Consider the following 27,804-nt stretch of genomic DNA (forward strand, 5'->3'; position numbering starts at 1 on the left):
TGTTGTGTGGATGTGTTCCAGCAGGAAGGACTGGTACATTTAAAAAAATAGATGGCATCATGATACAAAAGAAAAGAATATGGAAATATTAAACAGCAACAGCTCAATACATGACCCAGGAAGTTAAAGTTTGGGCACAAATTGAGCTTTCAGATGGACAATGACCATACATATACTGCCACATTATTTGTTTTACATTATAAAGTGGCATAAACACAACAAAATCAATGTTTTCAAAATGCCATCCCATAGAGAGATTGTGATCAGAACTGAAAACGTGTGTGCAGAAGTACGCAGACAAACCTGACTCACTTACACCAGTTCTTTCACAGGGAATGGGCCAAAACCTCAGCAAAGTAATGTGTGAACCAGGTTGAAGAATACCCTAAATGCTTCACTGAGAAATGTACCTTAAAAGGCATTCTACCAAAAATGTATAGAAATTTCAGAATTTGAACAAGGTAAAAAAAATAGAATTTCCGGTCTCATTAGTCTGGGATTTAGTTAACACATGGAATTTTGGAAATCCCAAATGAGGAAAGGTTTAGTCTAAAGTAATATCAGACAGTGAGAAGAAGATGGTTATGTGTCTGTTTATTCAGTGTATGCAAATATCTGCATTTAACTATGTATGGAAATGTAGCAGGGTAGATCCATAAACACATGCACATAAGTGTTACGCAACACACACACACAGGCACACCATGTCACAGGCTTGGAAGCTGGAATGTGTACTTGTTAATGTTACAGTGGCTTTTCAAAGACTTGCTAAATTAGCTCCACTGTAAGCTTCACTCACTCTGAAAATAACTTTCTATTAACAGCCAAAATGAAATTAAAATTAAAACTCTCACCTTTATAAACATAACTGATTAAAAAGAATGAGCCTTACTTTAAACTCTTCTGAAAAGTTCATGAACAATAAATTAAACTTTTTTTTTAATGATTTAAGACCTTTTGATTTAGGAATTAAAAGAACAGAAAAATATGCTTTTTGTAATCATGCAGAGGAAATACTTCATAGTTATGTAGATATTTTAGCATATACCATAATTTATCACTGCTAGTCCATAATTTGTTAATTATTTCTGCAGCTTGTGTCAGTGCTGGATTCAGATTTCATCTTAACTGTATTTGAAAGGAAATCCATTAATAAATAATAATGTTTGTGAGCTAAACTACTTAAAACAAACCCTTCCTTCCCATCTCTACTGAGCCTGTATTGAAATGCTTCAGTTCGGACACACCTCAAAGCTGGTGAAGTCTGGGCTCAACTAAAAGTGGTGTATGCTTAAGGCCGCAAACTGCTTTATCCTTCAACCACCACAAGGAGGGTCTGCTGCCCAACTAGGCTTCCACTTCCCTACTTCAACTGACTGACTTGTAGTAATTAATTTTAAGAGGGATGGGTGTTTGACTGCAGCTTTACATAACATCAAATAAATCCAGCAGGACCACACTGGTGGATGATTTAGGAGCCAGGGCTGAGTTTGACTTTCAGTCTCACCTGTTTGAGGTTCCACAGAAAAGTACGGCTGTCCTTGCAGAATGCTGTACACCAGTCTGGCACTGTTGCCATAGGTGGGGTCATCAGCATCTGTAGCTGTCACCTGCATCACTGACGTACCTGTAGGACAGACACACAGATGAGACAGGCAAGTCAGGAGGAGGCTTGTTCAGTGATTCGGTTCAAGAACAGCTTGACAAGCAGGCTTGGCAACTCGCCTGCCTATACCAGCTGAATAGGACTGAAAAACACTTCTCTAATACTCTAATACAATGCAGCTAAGCAGAGTTGACAAGGCGGCTCTCAACTATTGTTTCATTGTCGGCTGGAAATATCCCAGCTACCATGTCAGTGATTTTATTTTTTTAGAAAAACATTATGAGGGTGGCCATAGTTCAGAAGTCATAGGGGTTCATGAAAACCTTTTAGAACCCACTGTAAACTCAGTAGAATGCATAGATGTTGAGCTCAATCAAAATTTTATTTTTTATGCCTACAAAATAAGACATTATCAAGATAAGTGTGCGCTGCTTTTATACAACAGCATCCCCTTGCAGCAGATCTCTGCTAGTTCAATATGATGCTATTAAGCTGTGCATACTGGTCAAATGAAATAAAATGTGTGAAATAATTAACATCTTCTTGGTATGATTACTAAAGTAAATAGAATAGAATAGAATAGAATGCCATTAATGTCATTGTAAAAGTACAACAAAACTGAAGGTGCACTCCATATGGTTTAAGGTAATAAGGTAAGGTAAAAAAACAACAGTTGTGAATTGCGGACTAGTGGTTAGAGAGTTGGAGAGGCCACAAGTACCCTGGTTCGAATCCCAGCACAATGGCAGCCCACTGCTCCCTAAGGGATGGGTTAAATGCAAAGGATCATATTTCCATTGTGAGAGCAATAAAGTCTAAACTATTAATATAATTAAATTATTATTAAAACAAATCCAGTAGTATTAAATAGACTGGACCATGTGTAGAGCTCCATTATGGCCCGAGCATAGTAGCTGATGTTGAGTCCATTCTCTCATTGTTTTGAAGCGCCTATCAGAAGGCAGTTCGAATGGATGTTGACCAAGACGTGATCTCAGAATCCCAGAGGAGAGGAGGGGTTCAGGTTTTCTAGATAGGGCAGAGGGCTCTCTAGATCAAAGGATGATCTTGTGGGCTCTAATGAAGGTCCTTTGGAGTTTCTTTTGTTCTGCACCTGTGCAGCTGGAGAACCACACACACAATCCAGTATTTCAGAATGCTCTCTAGGATCTGTGGTAGAAGGACACCAGCAGTTTGTCCGTGAGGTTGTTCCTGAGCAGTCTCAAGACATAAAGACTCTGCTGTGCTTTTTTGACAGTTGCTGCAGCACTAATGTTCCATGTCAGGTCATCTTCAATATGAACACCCTGAAATTGAAGGTTGGAGACCCTCTACACATGCTCACCACCAATAAACATGGGCTGAATGCCAGTTTTCTTCCTCATAAAGTCTATTATTATCCCCTTAGTTTTTGCAAAATCCAAGACCAGGCTTTTTTCTACACACCATGTTTTCAGTTGTTCTACTTCATCCTGGTAAGCAGAATCATTTCCCCCAGAAATGAGCCCTACTACGGTCGTATCATCAGCTAATTTAACAATGCTATTGGTAGGGTGAGTAGGAGAGCAGTCTGGTGTTTGGGCTGATGGTTGATGATTAGGGTGGGGCTACTTTCACCCTCTGCTGGCGATCTGTCAGAAAGTCCCTGATCCAGTGGCAGATGGACGAGGATATTCCCAGGTGGGACAGTTTTATGACCAGTCTGTTTGGGAGGGTGGTATTAATGGAATCTACAAAATGAGAAGAGCCATAGCTACAGCATCCTCTGTACATGTGTTAGCTCTGTAAGCAAACTGGTGAAGGTAAAACCTAGGGGGGGGAGGCTAGACATGATATGAGCCCGGATCAGTTTTTCAAACCACTTGTAGGTAGAAGTGCCACTGGACAATAGTCATTTAAACCACTGATGGTTTTTTTTTTTTTTTTTTGATACTGTTTTAAGAACATGTCTCGCTTGGTCCTCCTCCACTGTAAGCATGTCACTGCCCCCAACAGCTGCTGGATGCAGGGTATCTGTTTCTGGGGAATGTCCCTTCAAAGCAAACAAAGAAGGAGTTCAGCTTTTCTCCCAATGAAGCACCACCCCTCCAAGTTGGCAGGGTAGTGGGTCTGTAGTTGGCGAAATGCTGGACCCCTGCCACACCTGCCTGGTATTGTGGCTTTTTCACTGTAACTAAGTCTGAGCAGAACCTGATGTATTCCAAGACAGCCCTTGTGTACTGCTCGAGGTCTTCATGTTCCAAAACATCCCAGTCTGTTCTCTTGAAACAGTCTTGCTGGTGTTGAAATGTCAGGACCACTTTTTCTAATGTGAGTCGTTTGCTGTAATTGAAAGCAGATAAATCTGGGCTGACTGGTCCAGGTGTGAAGACATACATAAATAACAAAAGGGAAAGCATTGTGCTTTTTTTTTAACAGGACACAACTTTTTGAACTCACTGCACTGGTGTATCTTACTTTTTTAATTAGGTCCTCTTCCACAAAATGTTGGTGCACCCAAATATCTCATTGCTCCATTACAACCACAGAATCTTTAAAAGTGGAACTTTTATGATTCCCTGTGCAACTTGACAGTAGAGTAAACGTAACAACATGAAATCATTATATCATGATAATAATGTAGAAATTTATCACAAATTTTATTATTAGTGTTTGGTACATATTTGTTGAAAACATCCAAAAACTATTAAAGCCTTCCTAAGTTAATGTCCAATTCTGCACTTTATACAGCATCTTATATAAAACTATCTGAATAGCACAGGAAGAAAGTTTTCTGTATTGCAATATAGTTTTATTAACACAGCACTGTGAAAAAGTAATTTCTTTCAAACAGACAACTGTTCTTGATTTGTTATTATATTTTAATGTGACAGATCAATAAACAAATGTTAATATCACACAAAGCAAACCTGAGCAAAAACAACAAGTTTTTAAATGATAACTTCAATTACTAAGAATAATAAGCTTTCCAAACCAACCTGGCCCTATGTGACAAAGTAATCAGCTCCCTTGTTAAATTGTGAATTAACTGTGATCAACTACAGTTTTAGGAAAGCCGATGATGCCAACAAAAGTCAAGCTTCAGTTTTACTAGGCATGCTCACTGAATAAAAAACAACAACATTTAAATAACCCCTGCCTGACAAGATGAACTAGGCTAAAAGATGTAAAGAAATTAAAGAACAGCTACAAGGCAAAATAAATGACATTATTGGTAAGGATTTTTACAGATTAGGGACTACAGTTAATAAATGTCAGAGCCATTATTCACAAATGCAGAAAATATCAAACAGTGGCCAGGATTGGCTGGCGTACAGCAAATACTCCAAGAGCATACTGGCGACTCATCCAGGAGGGGACAAAAACAACCTCCAAAGCACTGCAAAAATAACATCCATGGGAGAGTTTAAAAGAAAAAACAAAAAAACACTGCTTGACCGAAAATAACTATTTTAGGACAAAGAGAAACTGATACAAGTATGAATTCTGCTCTCTACAAAAAAAAAAAAAAAAAATCCTGAAGCAGATTCTCTGACCAGTCATTCAGTTTGTGAACTTAACCTTAAGAGCCTATTGGTTATGTAGCGGGACAATGATCCAGCTACACCAGCAAGTCCATATCTGAGTGGCTCAAACACACAACAACAAAATGAAAGCTTTGACGTGGCCTAGTGAAAGTCTGGTCTAAATCTAATTCAGATGCTCTAGAGGGACCTCAAACAGGCCATTCATTCTACAAAACCTCTGGTGTGGCTGAATTAAAAAAATTAATTCAACAAGAAAGAGCCAAATCCCCTCCACAGTGATATAAAAGACTCATAGCCAGCTGAAGATAGTTGTTGCCACCCAGAGTCTGTTCTAAAAAATAAAGAAACCAAAATCATTTATGTAAATGCCAATGATGCATATATCTGCTTTGCAAGACGTCTTCATGACAAAGCAGAATGTATGTTATCTTTCTCTGCTGCTCAGTGCATAAAAATAACTATAAAGACTGGAAGCTGTAGAATCTCTGCATCACAGTTTTGAGACTACAAACTTGGTTGCACTCTGTGAGCCTCATGGAGATGAAATCAATGCCACTACTGACGAGGTGACGTATTATTTAATCTTTTATGTGGATAACAAGTCAGGATAAAACATCCTGACTTGTTCCTGTAACTAAAAAACCCTTCCATCAGTCCTCTGGGACAGTAGACATATTGCCTAAACATCCCACATTATAAATTATGAAGTCTCTGGAGAGACTTTAGTTTGGTTATGGGCATGGGGTTGGAGCCAGGGGTGAAAGTGAGCTGGTACGGTCTGATACTGCGTACCACTAAAAGATCCTGTGCCGGTACACAGTACCGGGAAGAGAGAAGAACGGCTGTCTGCTATGAAGCCGTCATCCAGAACAAGTTACGGCTGCATAATTCACGAGCACACAAAGATCAGATCCGCTACCAATAGGCAGTCTAAAACACGACTTAATCTGTTTATAAATAAAGTTATTTTCCCATCATTCCAAATAGTTTCTGAACTGTTCTGCTATGATGGAGTCTCAATGCTCTTGCTTTGCGTCTCTCCCCTCGGAGCTCGAGGCTTTTGTGAAAGGCCAGCCTTTAAAACGAGCACCGCTACGTTTAATGTCTGTCTGCTCGCTGCTAAATACCCCAGTTAAAAGCAAAGGGAGAGAAACTAGTTGTGTTTCATTTTATTTTGCTAAATTACAACAACACAGTGTGTGTGTATGTGTGTGTGTATCGCTGAGCACATAACACAATTAAACCTTAGTTAAAATGTCAGAAACTCCATAACTGTTACCAGTGGCGGATACTGGTCTTTCAAGGAGGAAAACCTCAATTTCAAGATCGCTGATTCACTCATTTCGCTGTCAAACAAAAAAGGATTCAGGCTCAGACAGATCATCCAATCATCACGCAGAAGCTGAGCGTCCGGGCCAACCGAGGCCAGCCCATTGCCCCATAGACCCCCAGAGACGCTGAGCGTCCGATGGGCGGGACAAAGCCCAGTTTAAAGCACTGTGAAGCTGCGGGAATGAGTGAGAGGAAAGCCGCATCTTTACCAGTGATAAGAAGCTGATTCTGAACAAAAGTTGAGCGTGTTGTAGCGCATATTTAGTCAATGACGTACACACAACAGTATACATTTGATCACTTATTTTTTTGACATTTTAGGGGAAGCTGAGCTTCCCTTACAGACTTAGAGCAATCGCCACTGATATATATATATATATATAGCTATATATTGATATATCTATATATATATATATATGCATGCATATATGCCCCCCCCCCTCCCCCCCTAACCCACTGTCAACTGGACAAAGTAGGTAGAACTATGAGGATTGTGTTCTTTGATTTCTCCAGTGCATTTAGTACAATTCAGCCTGATTTACTTTGCAAGAAATTACAAAAGAAACGTGGATGTCCCCACAACTGCCTGGACAGTTTGACTACCTGACAAACAGACCAAAGCTTGTGAGGCTGAAGGGTTGTTTGTCTGACAAGGTGGTCATCAACATAGGAACATCACAAGGGACTGTACTCTCACCACTCCCTTTAACTCGAAATACCTCAGACTTCTAGTACAAACCAGAGTCAATGGTGCTCTGACGAGCAGGTAGCAGGTTAAATTAATAAAGCACACCATTCGGAAGACTGTGCATAACCGACTAGAGGTAAGAGACTGAGCATGAGCAGGTAAATGTAGGGAAAGTAAGGGAAGGCAACTGGTGGAGGTTTGACTTCTTTCTGCATGTTGTAGAGAGAAACACATCCATGTCCTAACACAGGAAGAGACATGGAATGTGCAACTAAGAAAAATAATGATTATCATTACCAGATTTTTTGTTAAGTGGGCAGCCATATTGCCTTAGGTTTGCTGTTTCTTTACACCAAATCTTGCATTTTTCAGTTCTCTGACACCAGCTTGTATCACTCACCAACATTGGACATCTCCGGCACCCTAGCGTAGTATGGTCCATGGAGGAACTCTGGTGGATTATCGTTGATATCCTGAACTTTCACTATGAATTCTGATGGAGGTTCCAGAGGCTCATTGGTGTCTCGGGCCACAGCCTGTGCTGTCAGGGTGTACTGGGCCTGCTCCTCGCGGTCCAGGGTTTTTGTGGCATGAATATTGCCCGTCTTGTCATCGATGACAAATATTGTCCCTGCGCCTTCACCGGACAGGATATATTTGATGGTACCATCGCCTTTATCCACATCTGAGTGGAGCTGAAGAAACGAGAAGCAAACAGACAGGAGGATTGAATGCACAAGTGTAAAGAACAAGGTAAAGGTCGAAGCTCAAATTTCCAAACTCTAAAAACCAAAGGGTTGACAGAGTGAGACAGATAGGCTGATAATGTTCTGTTCTAGACAGCAAATGTCAATAGAGGAAGAGATAAAGAATATTACTATGAAAAATGAGGATTGTTCAACGATTCAATTAAGTTCTTTTTTCGTTTACAACCTCTAAGTGATGCTGTTGCTGTCGATGACAGCTGCCAGTCGCCCCCTTATCAATGTCAGCGTGACCCCTTGCTTTTTCTCGCTGCTTGATGAATGAGAGGACTTGATTTAAATCTTGTTAGGAGTTAGCTGTCACCTTTGCAAGATTGCACCATGACTGGTATTGTAGGGCACGGACTCACCGTAAGCATCAAGATAAGCACCTACCTTTGGTAAGGCCAGGGAAGCTGTCAGGGTTGATAGGAAGATTTATAGAGTTATAATGTGGGGCAATCCTGAAGAAAACATGTTAGATGCTGCAAAAGATTTGACTTGGGTGGAGGTTAACCTTCCAGCCGGACAGCATCCCTAAACGTGTAGCCAGAGCTACAATGGAATAGTTTGCATCAAAGAAAGGCTCAATCAAAGTCCATTGAGAACTGCAATTTATAGATGCTTTCCACCGAACTTTAATTACAGCAAAACATTGTTCTACAAATTAGTGATTCAGTGGGACTAAATATAAATGAGCACCACATTAATTGGACTGAAGTCAGGCTATTTTGCAGACAGAGGGCAGAAATGTATTTAGTCTTTGGATATGCAAAGCTTCTAGAAACATAGTAAAAAGGCTTGGAACTGTATTTGCAGCAAAGGGTGATTCTGACTTGGTAGGACTGAAAACAGCTGCTCGCCACATTTTCAGGTTTATTAAAATTATGATTAAGACATTGATAACCCAATTATTGCTTTTCTTCCACTTCACAATTATGCATTACTTTGCTTTGTTCTATCACATTGTTTGTGATTGTAATGCAGCAAAATATGATGCTTTGTCATTAACTGCAAATGGATCCTTGCTGATTTATGCCCGTTAGTGTATATCAAGGAGAGGTTAAAATATTACATGGGTTCTATGATAAAACTTACCCTCCCCACCAGAACCGGGTCAGGTCCGGTGTATTCCTCAATGACAAAGAACTGATTCCAAACCCACCCTCGTTTGGACCGGTGTAGTACCTGGCCTTCCTTTCCTGTCCTCTGTCTGTGCCTATGCAATGATAAGTGACCTATAACATCAAAATAAGCAAACAAAACGTCCAGTTAAACTAATACACGTACACAAAGCTAATTTAAGGACTGAAGATGTATGTCACATTTATGATATTACTAAAAACAAAAGATGTAATAATTTTAGTGGACAATCTAAGTAAAGTTTACTTTTTGTGGAATGAATAACTTATCCTAAAAAAATGCATTGTTGATTTCAGAGACTTGCTTATTTTTTTTCAGAGATGAAACTTAAAAGTGGGCGAGAGGCTGTAACCTGGAGGGCAGAGAGGTCTGTTTTTGAATTCTGGGTCACTCAAACAAATCCCAGACCGAGCCAATGGGGGTGGATTGTATGAAGAACTCACACTTCAATGACTTGTGTTTCAGAAGGTTCTTAGGGAGGCATTTAACCCCTGTTTGTTGCAGTGCAACTGCTTTGTGGCTAAGAGGAGTTGGTTGTATTTAAACTGAGCTGAATCCATGCTTCAGCATCTAACTTAAGGGATGGGGAGCAGAACAACACACTGGACCCATAATGAAATAACCCTACAACAGAAAGATCAGATATCCTTTGGAAGAAGCTTAGAGTAAAATGTTAAATTTACAAGAACATTTAAATCTAATACTTTTACCAACAACTCACAAACAAAAAAGCAAATGGGAATTAATGTTTTTTATAATAATAAACAATATCAGTATACTCAAATACAAATAGCAGAATGTTTTGCTCCCTCCATTTGCTTTTTGTCTACACTAGATTCACAATCAAGTTAGCACTACATACATATAGGAGCAATTTCACTCATTCAGTCTGTAAGCGGGGAGCAATATTACTCCCCCATCATTTGTAATGTATATGACCCATAAATTACAATTGAAATGGTCACAAATGACTGAGATCAATACATTTATAATGGCTTGAAGTCAAAGAGAAGAGCAAAATATATAATTACTTTATTCTAACTAATAGAGAGCACCAGTTCCTGGGCTGATGAGGCATTCCTTGAAACTTCCCAAACAACATCTGACTGGGGGAATTATGTTGCATTGGTGTTTCCAAATGTGATGCTGCAGATTGTAAGACCTTGAAATGATCTATCCCTTTAAAAGGCACTGATAAAAGCTAAATATGTATCTGGTTATAAAATGATTAGATGTGGTCTATACAAAAACAGTACATATGTCACAATAAAACCAAACATCTCTGGTGATTACATCCAATACAAGAGTCTTTGATTCGTGTTGTAGGGTGTTGGCTGGAGACTCACTTTCCACCTCTTGAATCAAAACAAATTTAAAAACAATTTTGACAAAATTTAAAACTATAAGACAGAGCTCACTAAAGATAGGGTTGTTTACAGTTTTCAGAGAATTAGCAAATTCCTGCTAATTCCAAAATTCTTAACACAGAGCAATCAGGAAAATCTTTTGATTTGAATTTAAAGTAATATGCAGAGTTACCTGAAAAGGAAAGGTTTCTGTGACTGGTGGATTTATGAACATTAACATAACATAGTTTTAACTTCATTGCAAAAAAATGTTTCAGCAATCCAAGGACAAAAACCAAGTGAAGAACCAAGTATGTATTTGTAGTTTCTTTTGTTATACCTGGATTTCTGTGTCTATGACTTCTGTGGTCCAGAGAAGCATGCCCCTTTCTGGTTCCTAATGCAACACTAAAGAGCACTGAAATTCCCAGCAGCACCAGGAGGGCCCTCAACAGCCCACAGCCCTGCCGCTTTGCTATCAGCGCTGCCATCTTGGCCAACCACAGGCACTGTGTACTTCACTCTCTCCAACTTCTGCTTCCTCTCAGTGGAGCTCTGCTCCCACTGAGGTGAACTCTTGATTTGTTTTTTCCGAGTGAAATGTTGATTAAGAGGTTCCTTGTTCATTTGCTGCAATGGAGCTTGCTGCTGCAGATCCTCATCACTGATGAGCAACCTAACTGTCAGTCTTCTCCCAACTTTTTACGTCTCCCTTGTGCTGCTTCTTCTGTCTTTGAAGAGCCTAAAGGAGAACAGCATGAAAAACAGACGTAAAAGAAGATTAATTAATATTTAATAAAAAAACACATCTTTGGTTATATAAACCTTGACATTACAGACAGATTGGCAATAGAGGGAAAATGGCTTTCTAAGCGGTTGTCGTGTTAATGAGAACATTGTGCTAATTATACAGGCAGTGTTGTCCATAAACCCATTAGCTTTAATTGAATTAGATAGAGACAGATTTGTTGTAGAGCAGACAGTTCATTTGACAGCAGGTCACTGTGTTGCTGGTTTAATTACTGCTGTTTCAAACGCATCTAAAGAAAGATGACAGTGGAGACATTCGACCAAATATTGCAGTGTACGCTCCACAGTGCCTGTTTACATGAATGTCTCTTTTATCGCTTAAGCTGCACACTGTTTGCTTTAAATGATGACCAGGCATCTGTGGCTCTGCAGCCAATGAATCAGCAGAACTGAGACAAAATCTGATCTCCATGAAACCCAACATGTCCATTATCAGTCCTGAGCTGTGAAACATAGATCTGCTTGCCCATGTAAGAAACCCTGGATGGATTTCAGTGAGTGGTCGAAACTGCACCTTTTATGAGACATGTTGGTAAATGCCCACACACTGAATGAGACCAACAGAAAAATACAGAAATATTAACTTTACATGTCATAGTTTTAGACATGTTATTTATACGTTTATTGGCATTATTTGTTTACTTCAACATGAGCACAATAAAAAAAAAAATCAAATGTACAGAAGAAATGTCCCACCACGAGCCCTCATATAAAACACCTTGATATTTCTTGCCAAAGTGAAGCGAAATCCAGTTGCCTGTGATCTGGTCTGAAGAAGCTTCCACTATTTTAAAATATTTGTATGTATTTGTTTTTTTCATTTTTTTTTCTCAACACTTTTTTGCCTGGACCAAATGAGTAACTGTTAACACAAAAGTGTTTTGTGTGTGTGTGTGTGTGTGTGTGTGTGGTGTTAGAATCCTAAGCTGATGAGAATGTTTTTGTACGGGTCATTGCTAACCATTATCCACATGGCCAGCCATCTATGAATAGTTGACAGTTACTCCAATACTGACTCATCATCATCTGTCCCTTTGTGGTCATACCCTCTCTATATCTATTGATGGAAGTGTGTACGTGCTGCCTGTCGCTTGTTTATCCAGGCCTTGAAGCCAGTTCTGTGACCCTGCTACAGCAAATTGACATGCTAATCTGGCACCAACCTGGATTTAATGAAAGGAATAAAGCAAAGATGTTGGACAAACACTCCATCTTAACTAATAACCACCAGCAAAGTAAACCTTTTATCATTTTAATTGATTTAAAAGACAGAAATTTAGAACATCAGTATTTAGAATTGCGATTAAATGCAAAAATAGTTTGTAATTGTAATAAAACTGCATCGACAGAAAACTACACATAATTAAACTGTAGATTTGGCCGTGGCCTTGCATAGCAGGAGCCCCATATACAGCTCAATGCAGCTCAGTGCAGATGTCCTGAGTTCGATTCCTGACCTTGAGATCCTTGCTGTTTAAACCCCCCCCCCCCCCCTTCCTGATTCAGCCCTGAACTCATATGCAATTTATGTTAACGTAAGTCAAAATGCATTTAAAATAAATTGATTTCTTCTGTAGCTAACTATAAACTTCCCCCAAGAAATAAGTTAATTAGTGCTGATTATTTCTTGGTTGTAACATTGCATCTTTACAACAAACCATAACTCAAAAAATCTGTGTATTTCTCTTTAAACCTTGAAAGAAACAAGTTCACAGAATTAAACAACATGAATATCCGAGAAAAGTATGAGGGCAGAACGCTAAGCACTTATCTAGACATATCAGTGTTTATAATTATTCCATATCTAAAAACTATTTAGCAGACCCTTCTTCAGACAGCTGCTCTAATCGGAACATGTCTATAGGTTTTCTGGCACGCTCAATGCTTGACTGAGCAGCAACGAGTATAGCAGAGAAAAATGGGGCTACACAGAAACCTCCAGTGATAATGACTCCCCAGGGCAAGCATGCCTTTTGGCCAGACAGTTTCCTCCGTCTGCATACATGACTCAAGAGTCACATTAGAGTAGTGAACAGTACGTTCAAGCTTGTGTGTGTGAGCATATGTGCAATTCCCTTTGGTTTGAAGCATTGCTGTGAATCCATGAGTCAAGTGTTTAAGTAAAGTACAGTGATTCATTAGCTAACATTAGAGCATAGCTGCATGTCTGTGTGTTTGAGAGAGCTTTAAACAGTGGTCAAAGAACTGGGGTTTAAAAAAAACTGTATGTGTGCGATGTTCCCCACTGACTCATATATCATCCAGTCAAAAGTAAGCCCTCATGTGTGTCTTATTGTGAATGACCTTGTCTGCACATCTGAGAGCACCAAGATACAAAGTGTGTGTTTTTCAAAATGAAAAGTAAAGTCCCTACTCTACATATGACTGAGTGTCTCTGCTGTTTAGGTAATAATTAAAATAATATTCTTCTCGTTTGCTCTGTCAGCATAGCCAGTTTCACAGAATGGATTAAATTATGGAGGTTTAATCAAGAACATGGTTACTGCTCTGATATTTATTGCTTTCAAACTTTGTGCCTTCTTTAACTGTGTAACATCAACATAATCTTGATACGTGCATTTCTGAGACCTCTTCTTTAACAAAGTCAGTATTTTCCTCAAATTATGACTATTTAATTGAGTCATAATGTTTATTTCATGACGTTTGCTTTTGTTTGTGTTGAGAAACTAAGCTGTCTAAGTGCTAGCAAACTAGCTGCTCAGCTAATTATGCGTTCTGTGTTGTGTTTTTAAAGTTAAAACAATTTTATTTGAAGGGTGGTTTTTAAACACAGATCGGCCATAACGCGCCGTCAACGCTTATGCATTTTGATCCTTGTATTTCTGCTATTTTAAAATACATGTTCGACTTTAAGGAAGCTATAGGCTTTCCTTTGTTAGCTGAAATCACTAACAACTAGTGCCAGTTAGGGGTAACACATGATTCGCTGCCATCTTATCTTTTGGAGTCCATAGGCTTCCTCGTCACCAAGTGAGGGCCATTAAGAATCATTTATCCAGAAAGATTGTTTACTTCCAATCTAGGAAATAATATCTCCCTAAATATTATTTTACTAAGTGTGATAGCTAATTAAACACCAGTTAAAGTTATCCGCTCAGGTAGAGTCCTAAGTGGACTGCTTCACAGACATGCTGCATGTAACTTGCAAACTGTAGTTTAAAATGGTGTTACGTACTGAAGAGTGATGGGTAATCCTTTCATTAGTTTCAATATCTTGCCTGTCCATTCTATTTTGCACCGGAAATATGTACAAACAGGGGAATTTGTCTCTCTCCGGTAAAAAACTGACCAGCAGTGCACAGCAACAGGGGGCACTTTATTAGTCTTTGCTGCATACCCTGGAATAAAACTCTGGGGCTTTCCCCTGGAATCTCAATGAAAGAACATAAAACAGCAGAAAATGTTTGTTGCAGTTTCGTAACAGTAACTTTTTAAAATCTTTTTATCTCATTGCCAATAATGAGCACATCCATATAGCAGTGTCTAGAACTGAAACTAAATGTAAAATGTTCTACTCATTTAGTTGGAGTTTTTTATTTATTTATTTTTTGATAAAAAGGCTAAGTCATTTTCAGACCGCAAATAATTAATTAAATCTCCCTCAGAATCCTTGGAGTCCTAGTAGGCAGCCTTGATACTTCTAGCTGTTGTATTCTAATGCAAAACAGCATTAGTCAAAACAAATGAACCTTTTCAAAAAATGCTTTTCAAATGAAAATAATATACAACACATACATATTATTTTTGCTGTTTTCGAATCAGATACGCATAAAAGTCGCAAAATATGGACCAGTCAACTTAAACTCGATTTTTCTAAACTGATTACAGACAGTTAATAATTTGTAAATGCTTTACAATATTTGTGAAAATAGTAAAAAACCGTATAGTGAGTCTTAATCTAATTTCTTTCTCATAAGGCCTAGATTCTGGATATATCTGTCTCACAAACATAATCATTACTCTCCTACTAAGTAGCACTAATACTAAATAAATAGGAAAAAAAAGACAATTGTGGCATTAACTTTTAAATTATTTATAATGCTTAATAACATCTCGTTTCAACATTCATGTCCTGCTTACTACTTTATGAGACCTATAATGGTTTTATAGTTTTTTAGTGGGGATTATACTACTTTCATCCAGTGTGTTTGAATCCTGGTGTGTTTGTGAGAGAGAGCTGCGAATGTGTGCTGTAATCAAAGCTAAAGGCGGTCCAACGAAATATTAGAATGTGTGACCTTTTTTTTGGCCAGGCAGTGTATATTAAACATTTAAGGGGTGATGAGGAAAAAAAAACTTGACATTTTATATGTTCTTTGTACTTTTGTGAAATTAAAATAAGTTACAATTAAGGACCACAGAGTGTGAGGCGGAGATGCGCGGCAAGGACGCAGAAGACTGAAAGGCAAAAAGGCAGAAAGTCAGTACATTAAAGTTCACTTTGGGTATCTTATTTCGAAAGCCAGCTCTTTGTGGTCTGTTAAAAGCTTAAAAACAGAGTGGTGCTGAAAACAGACACCCACCATTTAGCTCACACCACGAAACCTGAGGCTTAATTGCCTTTCAATTAGAGGAACTAATAGAAGTGTGTCTTTTTATGGGTGTGTGTGTGTGGGTTTTAGCGTGTGTGTGGTGAGGCAATTACAATGAGCAAACCACAAAGCTTTCTGAAAATAGGTATTAATGAGAGGCTAGTAGCCCTAACACACACAAAGCCAATTGCTGCAAAGCGGAGCTTTACTCTGCATGTAACTGTGTTTGTGTGAGTGCCTGAATGCTTGTGTGTAATGGCTGCTGTTTTCTATTAAGCCATTAATACAATTCTAGTACTAATTACTACCAACAAGACCTGCAATCTGATTTTTTTTTTAATACACAACTTTGTTTCTATATCACTATGGAGACTTCATGGATACAATGCATTTATATGGATGGAAACAGCACAAAATGAAATTTATCCATAACATGCCTGTGAAACTCTAACCTAATCCTAATCATGGTGCCATTTACCTGAGAAGGGTTTTATGTGGATATGAAAAAGATTTGTTCATCATGTTATACTTGTGCTTACTTGAAAATACCCTTTTCATCATCCTCAATTAATTTGTTCTAGAAACAGGGTCCAGTGACCCAAAAAGCATTGGTTTTATGTTCCACACTTTCTTCTCTTTTTTAAATTTAAAACAACTAAACAACTCAGCCTAAATATGTTCATATCACTATATTAGTGAATACATAACTATATTAGGGAATGTTAGATATAGTTCATATAATATTGTTAATTTAACATAATTATGTTTTGTCTCTCCTTGTCTTTTGACTGTGAATTTGATGCTTTATTTTTAATTAACTCATTATACTAACTATGCTGCTCCTCAGATTCTACCTGCATGTTGGTCCTGCTAACAACCTACAAAGCTTGACAAGAGCTTTATTTGTATACATTTTAATCAACATTTGAAGTAAGTTTGTTTCTGGATAAAAATGATTGACTCAAGCACAAATATTGGTGAAAAAAGTAAAAAACAGTTTGACTGAATCTTTTATGTGTTTTGTTCTAACAGATCAAAGCCACACACTACAAAGCCAGATAGATGGAGTGCATGTGCACTGTGCAATCACTGACTGATAATTCTGTGGTTACTGGTTGTGTGATGAAAAAACAAGTAGGGATGCTTTGCAAAAAGATTTGGTAAGGATGAGCATTACTCTCAATCCAGTCTGTCACTTGTTATCCGTCAACGTACAGGTAATGTGCTTAGTGTCATGGAGCTTTGATGGGGTTTTGATGGAGAAAACAGTCAGAAGGGGGTGGTTTACAAAGCAAAGCAGATCTATTTCCTCTCTGCAGAGAGAAAATGTACGCTATTGTGTATTGTGGAATCAATATGAATAGATATGTGGCTTATTTAGGTTGGGAAAAGGTAAACAAATGTGTTTTGAGTGAATCTGATGCTGTGTGTCTTGGAAAACAGGTGAGTGATTTCATGAAACTGACATGTTCCTCTCAGGAGCAGTTCAGCCAAAGGCAAGATAATTCAGGATGCTTCATCATCAACAGATTTTTTGTTGTTATGTGCAAATACACATGTTGAGCTAGGAAGTCCAGAGGGCTAAAGCAAAAATTGATACAGAAATGTCTAGAAAATTAAAAAAGAAATCAGTCTAGACATTATTCATTACAGTATATAAACGAATAGGATTTTGCTCATAAAAAAGATGGAAGAGTTACAAGTAGATGGCAGGTGGTTCCCGTTCACTCTAAATGTCTAGTTCACAGTTATCCAAGTCTGGGCTGCATTGATTATCTCTATTTCAAAATACTTAGACTGATCTAACACAAAATAGTTATTTTTACACAGGAAAAATAAATCTTCCAAAGAGAATTTGAGATTCTTTAAACCTTTATTGTATTTGTGAAGACAAGGGGTATTTTGAGTGTTTTTTTTGTTTCACTGACCACCTTAGAATTAGATGCACTCACTGTCATGATTTGGTGTTGTAAAGGACACAGATGCAGAGATAAACTAAGTTAAGGCTGAATAATTTAATAAAAAAATAAAGATGGACTTACACAATAGTCTTGCTCACAGATAACAAATATAAAGCACAGGAAATGAAATGGCCATGAAACATCAATTGAGCAACAGAAATAAGAACAGAAAGAGACTAACAGAAGAATTCAGCAGTGAAATCAGTGGCTTAAATACTGAGGTAGAGGTGGAAGATGAAGAATAAACCAGATGAGCTAATCAGAGGAAATTTGAAGCAGCTGTGGTAGAAGGAAAGCACGGACGCTGAGGGAAGGAGACTAATTAACACAAATGAAGCTGAACTAATACCTCTGTTTGATTTTCTGTATCATTATAATGTTTTTCCTTATGTACAGCCCCTTGAGTGCCTTGCTGCTAAAAAGCGCTTGACTGAAATTGACTTGACTTAACTAATACACAAGGAAAGTACAACCCCTAGATGAACGGTCTAACAGAGTTCAAAGAGAAATAAATTCAAATTTAGAAAAGAACAAAAAAAGAATAAACTAAGAATGAATAATATGGTAACACATGATAACAATAATGAACACAGAGATATACACTGGTTATGGCAAGACTTAAAGAACATAAAAAGGATATGATCAAAATACAAACACATGTGGATTGTGACATAAAAACCATAATACTCTATGAAAGGCCCAATATTTGAAACTAACTTTATGTTTCTGTTCACAAAGAAAAAAACAGTTTTAAGGTTTATAAATTTAGGAATGACTTAGCATTCCCTGATATGCACTGCACTATTTTCAGCATTGTCCTTCATTGTTACAAAACATTTAATGAATAATTGTTAACAATAGAAAACAAGTTAATATTTTCAAATTTTGGAAGATTTGCAAGAGTCACAAAAGTGCAAAAGTAAATCTCAAATCAGGTTACATATCCTGGATATAGCTCACTTTTAAAGCCAGAGGAGGATATTTCAAAGAACATGGTCCAAACCAGAAAACCCTAAATACCTGATAATTATAGTATAACTGTATTTTATAAAATAATCTTGCTTATATAATATTCCTATTTTTTTTTTTTTTTTTTGTAAAGCATTCCAGTGAAAATAGGATCTGTTTTGTACAAATTTGATCGTGCTTCCAGTCTTTTGGCCTGGTGTACGTGACAACCTGACCTGGACTATTTCACACTGATTAGTCTTTAAACCATTATTCTTAAATTCTCAAAGGTTATTAAGGTATGCTTTAAATGTATGCCAGTGATTTGTCAGTTGTGCACTTAGAGAGTAAACAAATTGCCACTGGGACAACAAATGAAGTTTTATGTTACAACTGCTAAATAAATGAGGGTGATAATGAAGATGACAAATAATAGGCTTACAGGACACACACATTTATGACTGTTGCATTCTGCCAGCTAGCACCTAATTAACCACTGGGTCATTTGCAAAGAATGAATTATTCTGCAATAACATTATTTCATTAAGACAAATGAGGCCTATGTGTGTATTTTAAGAATATTGTTTTGTTTGGCACGTTTTATTTCTCAGCCTCAATTGCAGAAAATCACACTCATCTGAATGAAAATTGTACGTAATTTGTGGTAAATAATACACAATCATTAATCTTTTCTCATAAATGACACAGGCATTGCTTTTAAACTCATTTGTAAAAAATTCTACGTAATTTAAAAAAATAATATATATATTTTTTTCTGCTCATTATTGCTGCAATGTGGCTTATCTCCATTGTGGCATCTGCATAATTTGAAGCAGACAGTCTGCTGGCTGCAACACACCTTTAGTACATCTGTTACAGCTCTTTTGGTTTTAACATGGTTGATTTAGTATTATCCTAATTCTGTATGACAATACTTATTTAGCATAGGGGTTGAAAGGGGAAAAAGTATTTTCAATGCTCCAAAACCAGTCAGTCAGTCAGTCAGTTATTTTCTACCACTTATTCCATAGTGGGTCGTGGGGAAGCTGGTGCCTATCTTCAGCAGTCTACGGGCGAGAGGCGGGGTACACCCTGGACCGGTCGCCAGTCCATCGCAGGGCAACACACAAACAACCATGCACACACTCATTCACTCACTACACTGTTCCTTATTTGTCATTCAAAACCATAATCAAATCGTCTGAGCTGAAAACAAGTTAATGACCAAACCAATCAGCTTTCCCAAATGAGCCACCAGAACAGACACTAAAACTACGGGAAAGCTGATGAGACTCGGTAAAGCTTGAGCCTACACAATGCAGTTCCATTAAGGCTGCTGACGACTGGTCATTGGCTAGCAGTTTACACGGAAAAGTTCTCTTTATGGGCACTTCAATGAACTTCACATTAGAGACATTCACAGTTAATTATAAAGTCTAATCTTTGACATACCTCTCATAAGCATTAGAAGTAACCATTAAAAAAGGGGCAATGTTGTGTAAAGAACTTGCTTTAAAAAGTAATTGAACTGGTCATATTGACCTTTACAGGAACCTTTAATTTCAGTCTCCTTATTCTAAACTCCACTGAATTATTTTACTGTGTTGTAATATTTCCCTTCTTCTTCTTCCTATGTCCACAGTAATGGTCAGAATAAATGTAAACTTATCATGGGCACACTTGTCATTAGTTGTTGGCATTTATTAATGCATATGAACTATTCCTTTTCCAAGATGGAATTATGGATTACAGCATACAATCCTAATGATTTCTAAAAGCTTGGGTGCACATGCTTTAATTTATTGTAGACTATATGTAATCAACACAAGGTCAAACATATACATACACCCCAACTGACATTTGGATAGATGAAACCTATCAAGTAGCATAAAAAACTAATTTGCTGGTATAATTATGGATGGAGGCTTGAGCACTCTTCTTATCAGAAATGATAGAGATCATATAAATTGGTGGGTTTCCTAGCCTAGCCCAGTTTTAAATAGTCTATAATATTCAGTGTAAGGTTAGGACTAGTCCAGAAGCTTAACTTTAGCTTACGTCTAAACTTAATAAACTGCGTGTGCACCTTAGGAACGATAACAACAGCCTTAAGGGTCTCTTATATTGCTGCGGAGGAACTTCAAAGTAGCGCCCAATCATCACACAACCACCATCATGTTTGACTGTAAGTATGGCATTCTTTCTCTTAAATGCTGTGTTGTGGTAGATTCAACAGGATGTACACTTTTGTCTCCAGAGTCCACATAATATTTGCCACAAAGCGTTGGGGATAATCACGATGCGTTTTGGCAACTATGTGCTCTTTTTGTCACCAGTGCTATTTGGCCTTGAACTGTCCCATTTATGCCACATCTTATTGAATCATTGACACTAAACCTACGTGAGGGAAGTTGGGGCTCCAGTGCATTAGTTGTTGCTCTAGGTTGTTTCATGGCATCCTAGGTAAGTCATTAAGGTGCTCTTGGAGTAATTTTGGTTGCCTGGCCACTCCTGAGAAGCTTCACCACTGTTCCATGTTTATGGATAATAGCTCTCGTTGTGGTTCACTGGAGTCCGAAAGCCTTAAAATGGCTTTATACCAGACAAATGTTAACAACTATGTTTCATATCTTTTCTTGAATTTCTTGAAATTAGGACATGAAGTGTTGCTTTAAGATCTTTTAGCCTGCATCATGTTGTCAGATAGGTTCCATTTAAGTAAGATCCTAATCATAAATGTCTGCCAATAAACAGAGAGATTCAAATTTTCCTACCTACATGACAGCAGAAAGGGGGATGTTTTCAAACCACTACACTTTGGAACCCTCATTCAAATTTAACCATTTTCAGAGAAAACTTGCGCCATTGTCATGTAAACGAACAGTAGAAACACAATTAAACGTTTCCATTTTCACCAGAATACGTTGTGTAAACAGGTAATCCATCTGTTTGTTGATATAAAACGTTTAAGTGTGACAAATGTGTCCCCTTACAGATAAAATCTGTAAGGGGACAAATTTTATTCAAGGAACTGTGAATATCTGACCAGCACTGTACCTCTCTTTATTCTATCCATGTCTCTATTCTCTGGCACAGTCCAGCAGGATCCATCATCACAAATTACAGCTTTGCAATATGGGCTTATTCTGACACTGTAATTACAGCAAAACACTGTAAGAAAATACCTAAGAACAGGAAATCCACATGTATAATTATGTTGAGCTGCACAGCAAGGTTTTATTTCATTCTTTTTCTCCAATCTTACTTTTGTCTCACTTGGACAAAATAGCACATCAGATGCATTCAGTTAGTTGGCTTCTATATGTGTATAACACATCTGCTTGTGACTAATGACTCAAGCTCTTCAAAAAATATCCATCAAGGGGTGTCAGCAGAGGGCCAGAGTTTACTGTCATGCACTCGCTACATCACAAGCGTCCTGACACTAATCGACGAGCCTTTAATTTATGGCAGAGGAAAAGATAAGAAGACAGATAAGCATGTCAGGAGGTCACCCAAGCAAGCAGAAAAACACATGATCTGTTGAATAATAATCCCACAGGAACATTTACGGTTCTTGGAATAGTACTGGAGAGCAATGAAATTTATGCTATGAAAAACAACTAAATCCTAAGTCATGTGTGTGTGCATGTGTGGTTTTGGACTGCAGTCCCTAGAGTGGAGGGGGAAGGGGGGGCAGGAAAACGGTGGCGTCTGGAATTGATTTGAGGCAGAAGGAAAAATAGAATACTTTGGATTCTTTAAGGCTTGAGGAGAAGGGCTGGATGACCACAAAGACAAAAAAAAAGTAGGACAGCAAAAAGAAGTGACCGCATAATAACTAGGGGAACAAAAAGGAAAACAAATAACAGGGTAGAGACCAAATATGAAGATGGATTTAGACGTCAGCATGGAAATGAGCCTACTGAAGGTTTATACCAATTTTTTGCATCTTGAAATTGCAGCAGCACAGAGTAGAGCTTCTGTAGACACGGCAAAAAAACTGTGATTCCTTTTCTTGAGTCAATTGCTGTTCCCATGTGCCCAGTGCTGCCTAGGGCACCCGTTTGACAGGACAGCCTGTCAATAAATGAAACCATTTGCAAGAATGAAACTGCAAAAAAAAAAGGTCACGCTGGCATTGTTACCTACAGATTTGCAGTGACAGCATTAAAATGCAGATATACAGGGGCCGGACAATGAAACTGAAACAGCTGTCATTTTAGTGTTGGAGGTCTCATGGCTAAATTGGACCAGCCAGGTAACCAGTCTTCATTGATTGCACATTGCACCAGTAAGAGCAGAGTGTGAAGGTTCAATTAGCAGGGTAAGAGCACAGTTTTGCTCAAAATATTGAAATGCACACAACATTATGGGTGACACACCAGAGTTCAAAAGAGGACAAATTGTTGGTGCACGTCTTGCTGGCGCATCTGTGACCAAGACAGCAAGTCTTTGTGATGTATCAAGAGCCACGGTATCCAGGGTAATGTCAGCATACCACCAAGAAGGACAAACTACATCCAACAGGATTAACTGTGGACGCAAGAGGAAGCTGTCTGAAAGGGATGTTCGGGTGCTAACCCGGATTGTATCCAAAAAACATAAAACCACAGCTGCCCAAATCACGGCAGAATTAAATGTGCACCTCAACTCTCCTGTTTCCACCAGAACTGTCCGTCGGGAGCTCCACAGGGTCAATATACACGGCCGGGCTGCTATAGCCAAACCTTTGGTCACTCATGCCAATGCCAAACGTTGGTTTCAATGGTGCAAGGAGCGCAAATCTTGGGCTGTGGACAATGTGAAACATGTATTGTTCTCTGATGAGTCCACCTTTACTGTTTTCCCCACATCCGGGAGAGTTACGGTGTGGAGAAGCCCCAAAGAAGCGTACCACCCAGACTGTTGCATGCCCAGAGTGAAGCATGGGGTGGATCAGTGATGGTTTGGGCTGCCATATCATGGAATTCCCTTGGCCCAATACTTGTGCTAGATGGGCGCATCACTGCCAAGGACTACCGAACCATTCTTGAGGACCATGTGCATCCAATGGTTCAAACATTGTATCCTGAAGGCGGTGCCGTGTATCAGGATGACAATGCACCAATACACACAGCAAGACTGGTGAAAGATTGGTTTGATGAACATGAAAGTGAAGTTGAACATCTCCCATGGCCTGCACAGTCACCAGATCTAAATATTATTGAGCCACTTTGGGGTGTTTTAGAGGAGCGAGTCAGGAAACGTTTTCCTCCACCAGTATCACGTAGTGACCTGGCCACTATCCTGCAAGAAGAATGGCTTAAAATCCCTCTGACCACTGTGCGGGACTTGTATATGTCATTCCCAAGACGAATTGATGCTGTATTGGCCGCAAAAGGAGGCCCTACACCATACTAATGAATGATTGTGGTCTAAAACCAGGTGTTTCACTTTCATTGTCCAACCCCTGTACAACCCAGGTGTGAAAAATGAGTCAAATAAGACTCCAAATATAAAAGGAAACAAAGAAAACACAAAGAATGTGGGAGAAAAAGTGGATTCAAGGGAAGATGAAGTTGAAAAAAGAAAGCAGAGGACTGAGCTTCTCTCAAAAAACCTGTTTTTCATTACAGCTGTGAAATCGTTTATTTTCTATCCCATTTCAACAGCAGTGGGTGAGTGTTAGACTTTTTTACTTTGAGAGAGGACTGTGATCCCAACACATGTAGAAAATTCTACTTGAAACGAGAAATCCAAACCAAACAACCAAACTAGCACTGACAAATGGAAAGAAAAGTGCCTCGTTCACATCTGACCGAAATACACAGAGAAAAACAGTTCAGCATTGTGTTGAAGAGACAGAAGGAATGGGACGATTTGGAGGTAATTTGGTACACTTGGAGACCAGTGATGGGTATGTAAATCATCTGATTCAGTGCCTTAAAGACGTATTCTTACCGCTTTGATTTCTTTATACATTTTATCCGGTTAAAGTTATTGTCTGCTGTTGGAACTGTAAGTTATATTCTAACTCAACATAGTGCATAATTGTGAAGTGGAAGGAAAATGATACATGGTTATCAAAATATTTTACAAAAATAATCTCTAGTATGTCGTTCATTTTTATTTAGCCTCCATGAAAAACACTTTGCAGAACCACATTTTGCTGCAATCACTGCTGAAGAAATTAAGTCCCCAGCCTGATGCAGCCACCACCATGGTGGGGACGGTGTACTCAGGGTGATGTACATGGTCATAGTTTTGAGCTACACATAGCGTTCTGCAAAAAGCCCAATAGGTCAATTTTTGGTATTAACTGTCCAGAGCACCTTTTTCGAGTTTTTTGTCATTTCTACTAATTGGCTAATAGCAAACTGTAAACAGGATTTCTGATGACTTTTTTAATTCATTTTCATCCTGCAACTCTACTCAAAGCAAGATTTGTGGTCTATGCAATGAAGCAATATATTAACTGGATTATGTTAGGAGTTTCAGAGTAAAGGGGGATTGAATGCAAATGCCCACCATACTGTTATGAATTTTTACTGTAAAAATGGAGAAAACTATATATACTTTATTCTTAGGGGTTATGTGCAGTGTTAGTTTTCAAAGTATTTAGCTTGGTGGCCAAAGGTTTAGTTTTTGTCTCATAGGACCAGAACACCCTTTTCCATATATTTGCTGTGTTACGTAAACGGCTTTGTGGCTTTCTTCTCTGTGTCACTATTCCATAAGGGCCACAATCATCCTGCAGACAAATAAGCTGTCCTGTTGACAGACAACTGATTGAACTAGATTTTATTTAGGTGAATCAGTGAATAACGGACACAGAACACTTTTTATATTTTGAAAACCATGCATTCTATTTCTTCCACAATGCCATTATGCTCTAGTTTGTGCTGGTTTATGCCAAAAATACTTTGAAGTAATTGTTTATAATGTAACACAATGAAAACAGTTCAAGTGAAGTTGAGGCAATGAGTAATTTTTACTTATAAGACTGCTTTGGAAATCACATCCCACTTGAGGTCTGTTTGCTACGTGTACGACTTGAAAACTATATAAACACTGCAGAGGACCATTGAATATGCTATCAACCGATCAGTGGGAAACCTATTCATCTTATTAGTTAAAGCGACTACACCAATGATGAGTGCTGTAGTGCATTAGTGGCCCTGTGCAACAGTTGCACAGCTGCCAAACCGCCACAGATGGAGAACAAAGAGGACGACTAAAAAGAATTGATGCTGCTTTCAAGTTCATGGCAAACATGTGACTTTAGGAGGGAGCAGATAATGGATGATGGTGGAGGAAAAATGAAGAGATCAAGTGAAATTACCAAGCAGTAGGGGAAAACGAAAGAGAAAGGGAGCAACATAGGGGGATTTGTGTCCATGTATGGTTAGCCATGTGTGTTCATGCTTTAGTGAGCTCAGAGTCTGTTCCAGCATGATGAATAGGGGCTAGAGATATTAAAATATGAGACAGAAAGAGAGAGAGAGATATGAAAGGGAAGCTGAGAGGATAGGAGGTGGAAATCCTCTTTTTTTCAATTCTTCCCAAAAGAGAAATGAGAGACTTAATCTTTGGGGGCTTACATTTGTTTTTTTCCTTTCTATCCCCCTGTATTTTAGTATTCACTTTTTTCTTTTTGCTCCACCTTATCTTTGCATTTCTTATGGCTCTGCTTAGGTTTTTAGTGCTGCTATCCATTATCCATATTTACATCTTGTCTTTCTGTCCTCCACATCCCACTATCCCAAAATCCTCCTTCTTGTCCTCCCTCCCTCCATCCATCCCTCCATCCATCCATCCACCCCTCCATCCCACTCACCATTTTCCCTTCGTTTTTCCATCCAGCCCACTAGGTCTCTGCAGAGATACTGATGCAGGCTGTATCTCACTAGGTTGACATTCATCAGTTGTTTCTCTGTCTGTTGTTATAAAACAAAACAGAACACAAAAACCAACCCAGCAGAGTCAAGATAAAATCTATTAATAGTAATTATTTAGTCTTTATTTGATTAGTATATGATAGTAAAAAAAAAAAAACATATTTAGGCCATACAGTCCTAATTTTTCTTCCCAACTTGTAATTAAATCCAGTGCAGGTGGATTTCAGGCAGTAAGCTTGGTTGATCAAGTGGGGTCTATAATCTCATATTGAAGGATAGCTTCATTTTGTGAATCCTCCGCATAGCTAAAAGCAATTTCCCATTCATTCCAAAACATAATTTTAGCCTCCTGGTGGATTGCTTAAGCTTTAAAATTAAATATTGTTCCCCTATCTTATCATTCTGTGTTCCCAAAGCGGTGGCAATTACATGATAACCTGTGCTGTCAACACATCAAAAAACATCACGGACAGCAGGAAATAGAATTCAATTGGGCTCAAAAGACTTTTTGGGGTTACTCCACTCAGCAAACAAACCTTCACAATGTCTCTATCTCTCCGTCCGCAGGAAGCTGTTTATCTAAAACACTTAATGAGCTTCAGGGAACTTTCTTGCTTTTTGGCAATTAATTTTTTTTAAATCCCTGCAACCAGAATGAATATTTTCAGTTAGAACATTTTCAAACACAATTTGTACAATCTGTGTTTGTGCAATCAGTGGGATATTCGACTAAATTAATTGAGCAGTTTTTGAATACTAAGAACAGTTTCATCACTAACAACTACTGTGTGGTTTTCGGTTTTCTAAAGAAGAGTTGCCTTCCAAAACTTTCGATACAATTTTCCTTTTTTTCACATCAAAGCTTGAGCTGTTGATCAGTATGACATGATCAGACCAACAGCATTCAAACCAGCAACCTGAGCCAAAAACTCGTACTCGTCGTCTTCCGCTTATCCGGGACCGGGTCGCGGGGGCAGCAGACTCAGCAAAGACACCCAGACGTCCCTCTCTCCAGACACCTCCTCCAGCTCCTCCAGGGGGAGCCCAAGGCGTTCCCAGGCCAGCCGAGAGACATAGTCCCTCCAGCGTGTCCTGGGCCGTCCCCTGGGCCTCCTCCCAGTGGGACGTGCCTGGAACACCTCCCGAGGAAGGCATCCAGGAGGCATCCGGTATAGATGCCCGAGCCACCTCAACTGGCTCCTCTCGATGTGGAGGAGCAGCGGCTCTACTCCGAGCCCCTCCCGGATGGCCGAGCTCCTCACCCTAT

General features: G+C 38.7%; 1 protein-coding gene across 3 annotated transcripts in view; it reads right to left on the minus strand.

Moving 5' to 3' along the window:
* cdh11 (cadherin 11, type 2, OB-cadherin (osteoblast)) overlaps positions 1–27,804 on the minus strand; it is a 139,431-nt gene that overhangs the window by 42,632 nt on the left and 68,995 nt on the right. For all 3 annotated transcript variants that reach the window (XM_047351614.1, XM_047351612.1, XM_047351613.1), the window contains 4 exons: positions 10,726–11,127; positions 8,995–9,134; positions 7,554–7,848; positions 1,508–1,627 (listed from right to left, as the gene is read on the minus strand). In XM_047351614.1, the coding sequence (XP_047207570.1) occupies positions 1,508–1,627; positions 7,554–7,848; positions 8,995–9,134; positions 10,726–10,876 (706 nt within the window). In that variant the 5' untranslated portion in view covers positions 10,877–11,127. The remainder of the gene's footprint in view (positions 1–1,507; positions 1,628–7,553; positions 7,849–8,994; positions 9,135–10,725; positions 11,128–27,804) is intronic.

Source organism: Girardinichthys multiradiatus, chromosome 22 (assembly GCF_021462225.1).
Source record: "Girardinichthys multiradiatus isolate DD_20200921_A chromosome 22, DD_fGirMul_XY1, whole genome shotgun sequence".
In the NCBI taxonomy this organism is placed as follows: domain Eukaryota; kingdom Metazoa; phylum Chordata; class Actinopteri; order Cyprinodontiformes; family Goodeidae; genus Girardinichthys; species Girardinichthys multiradiatus.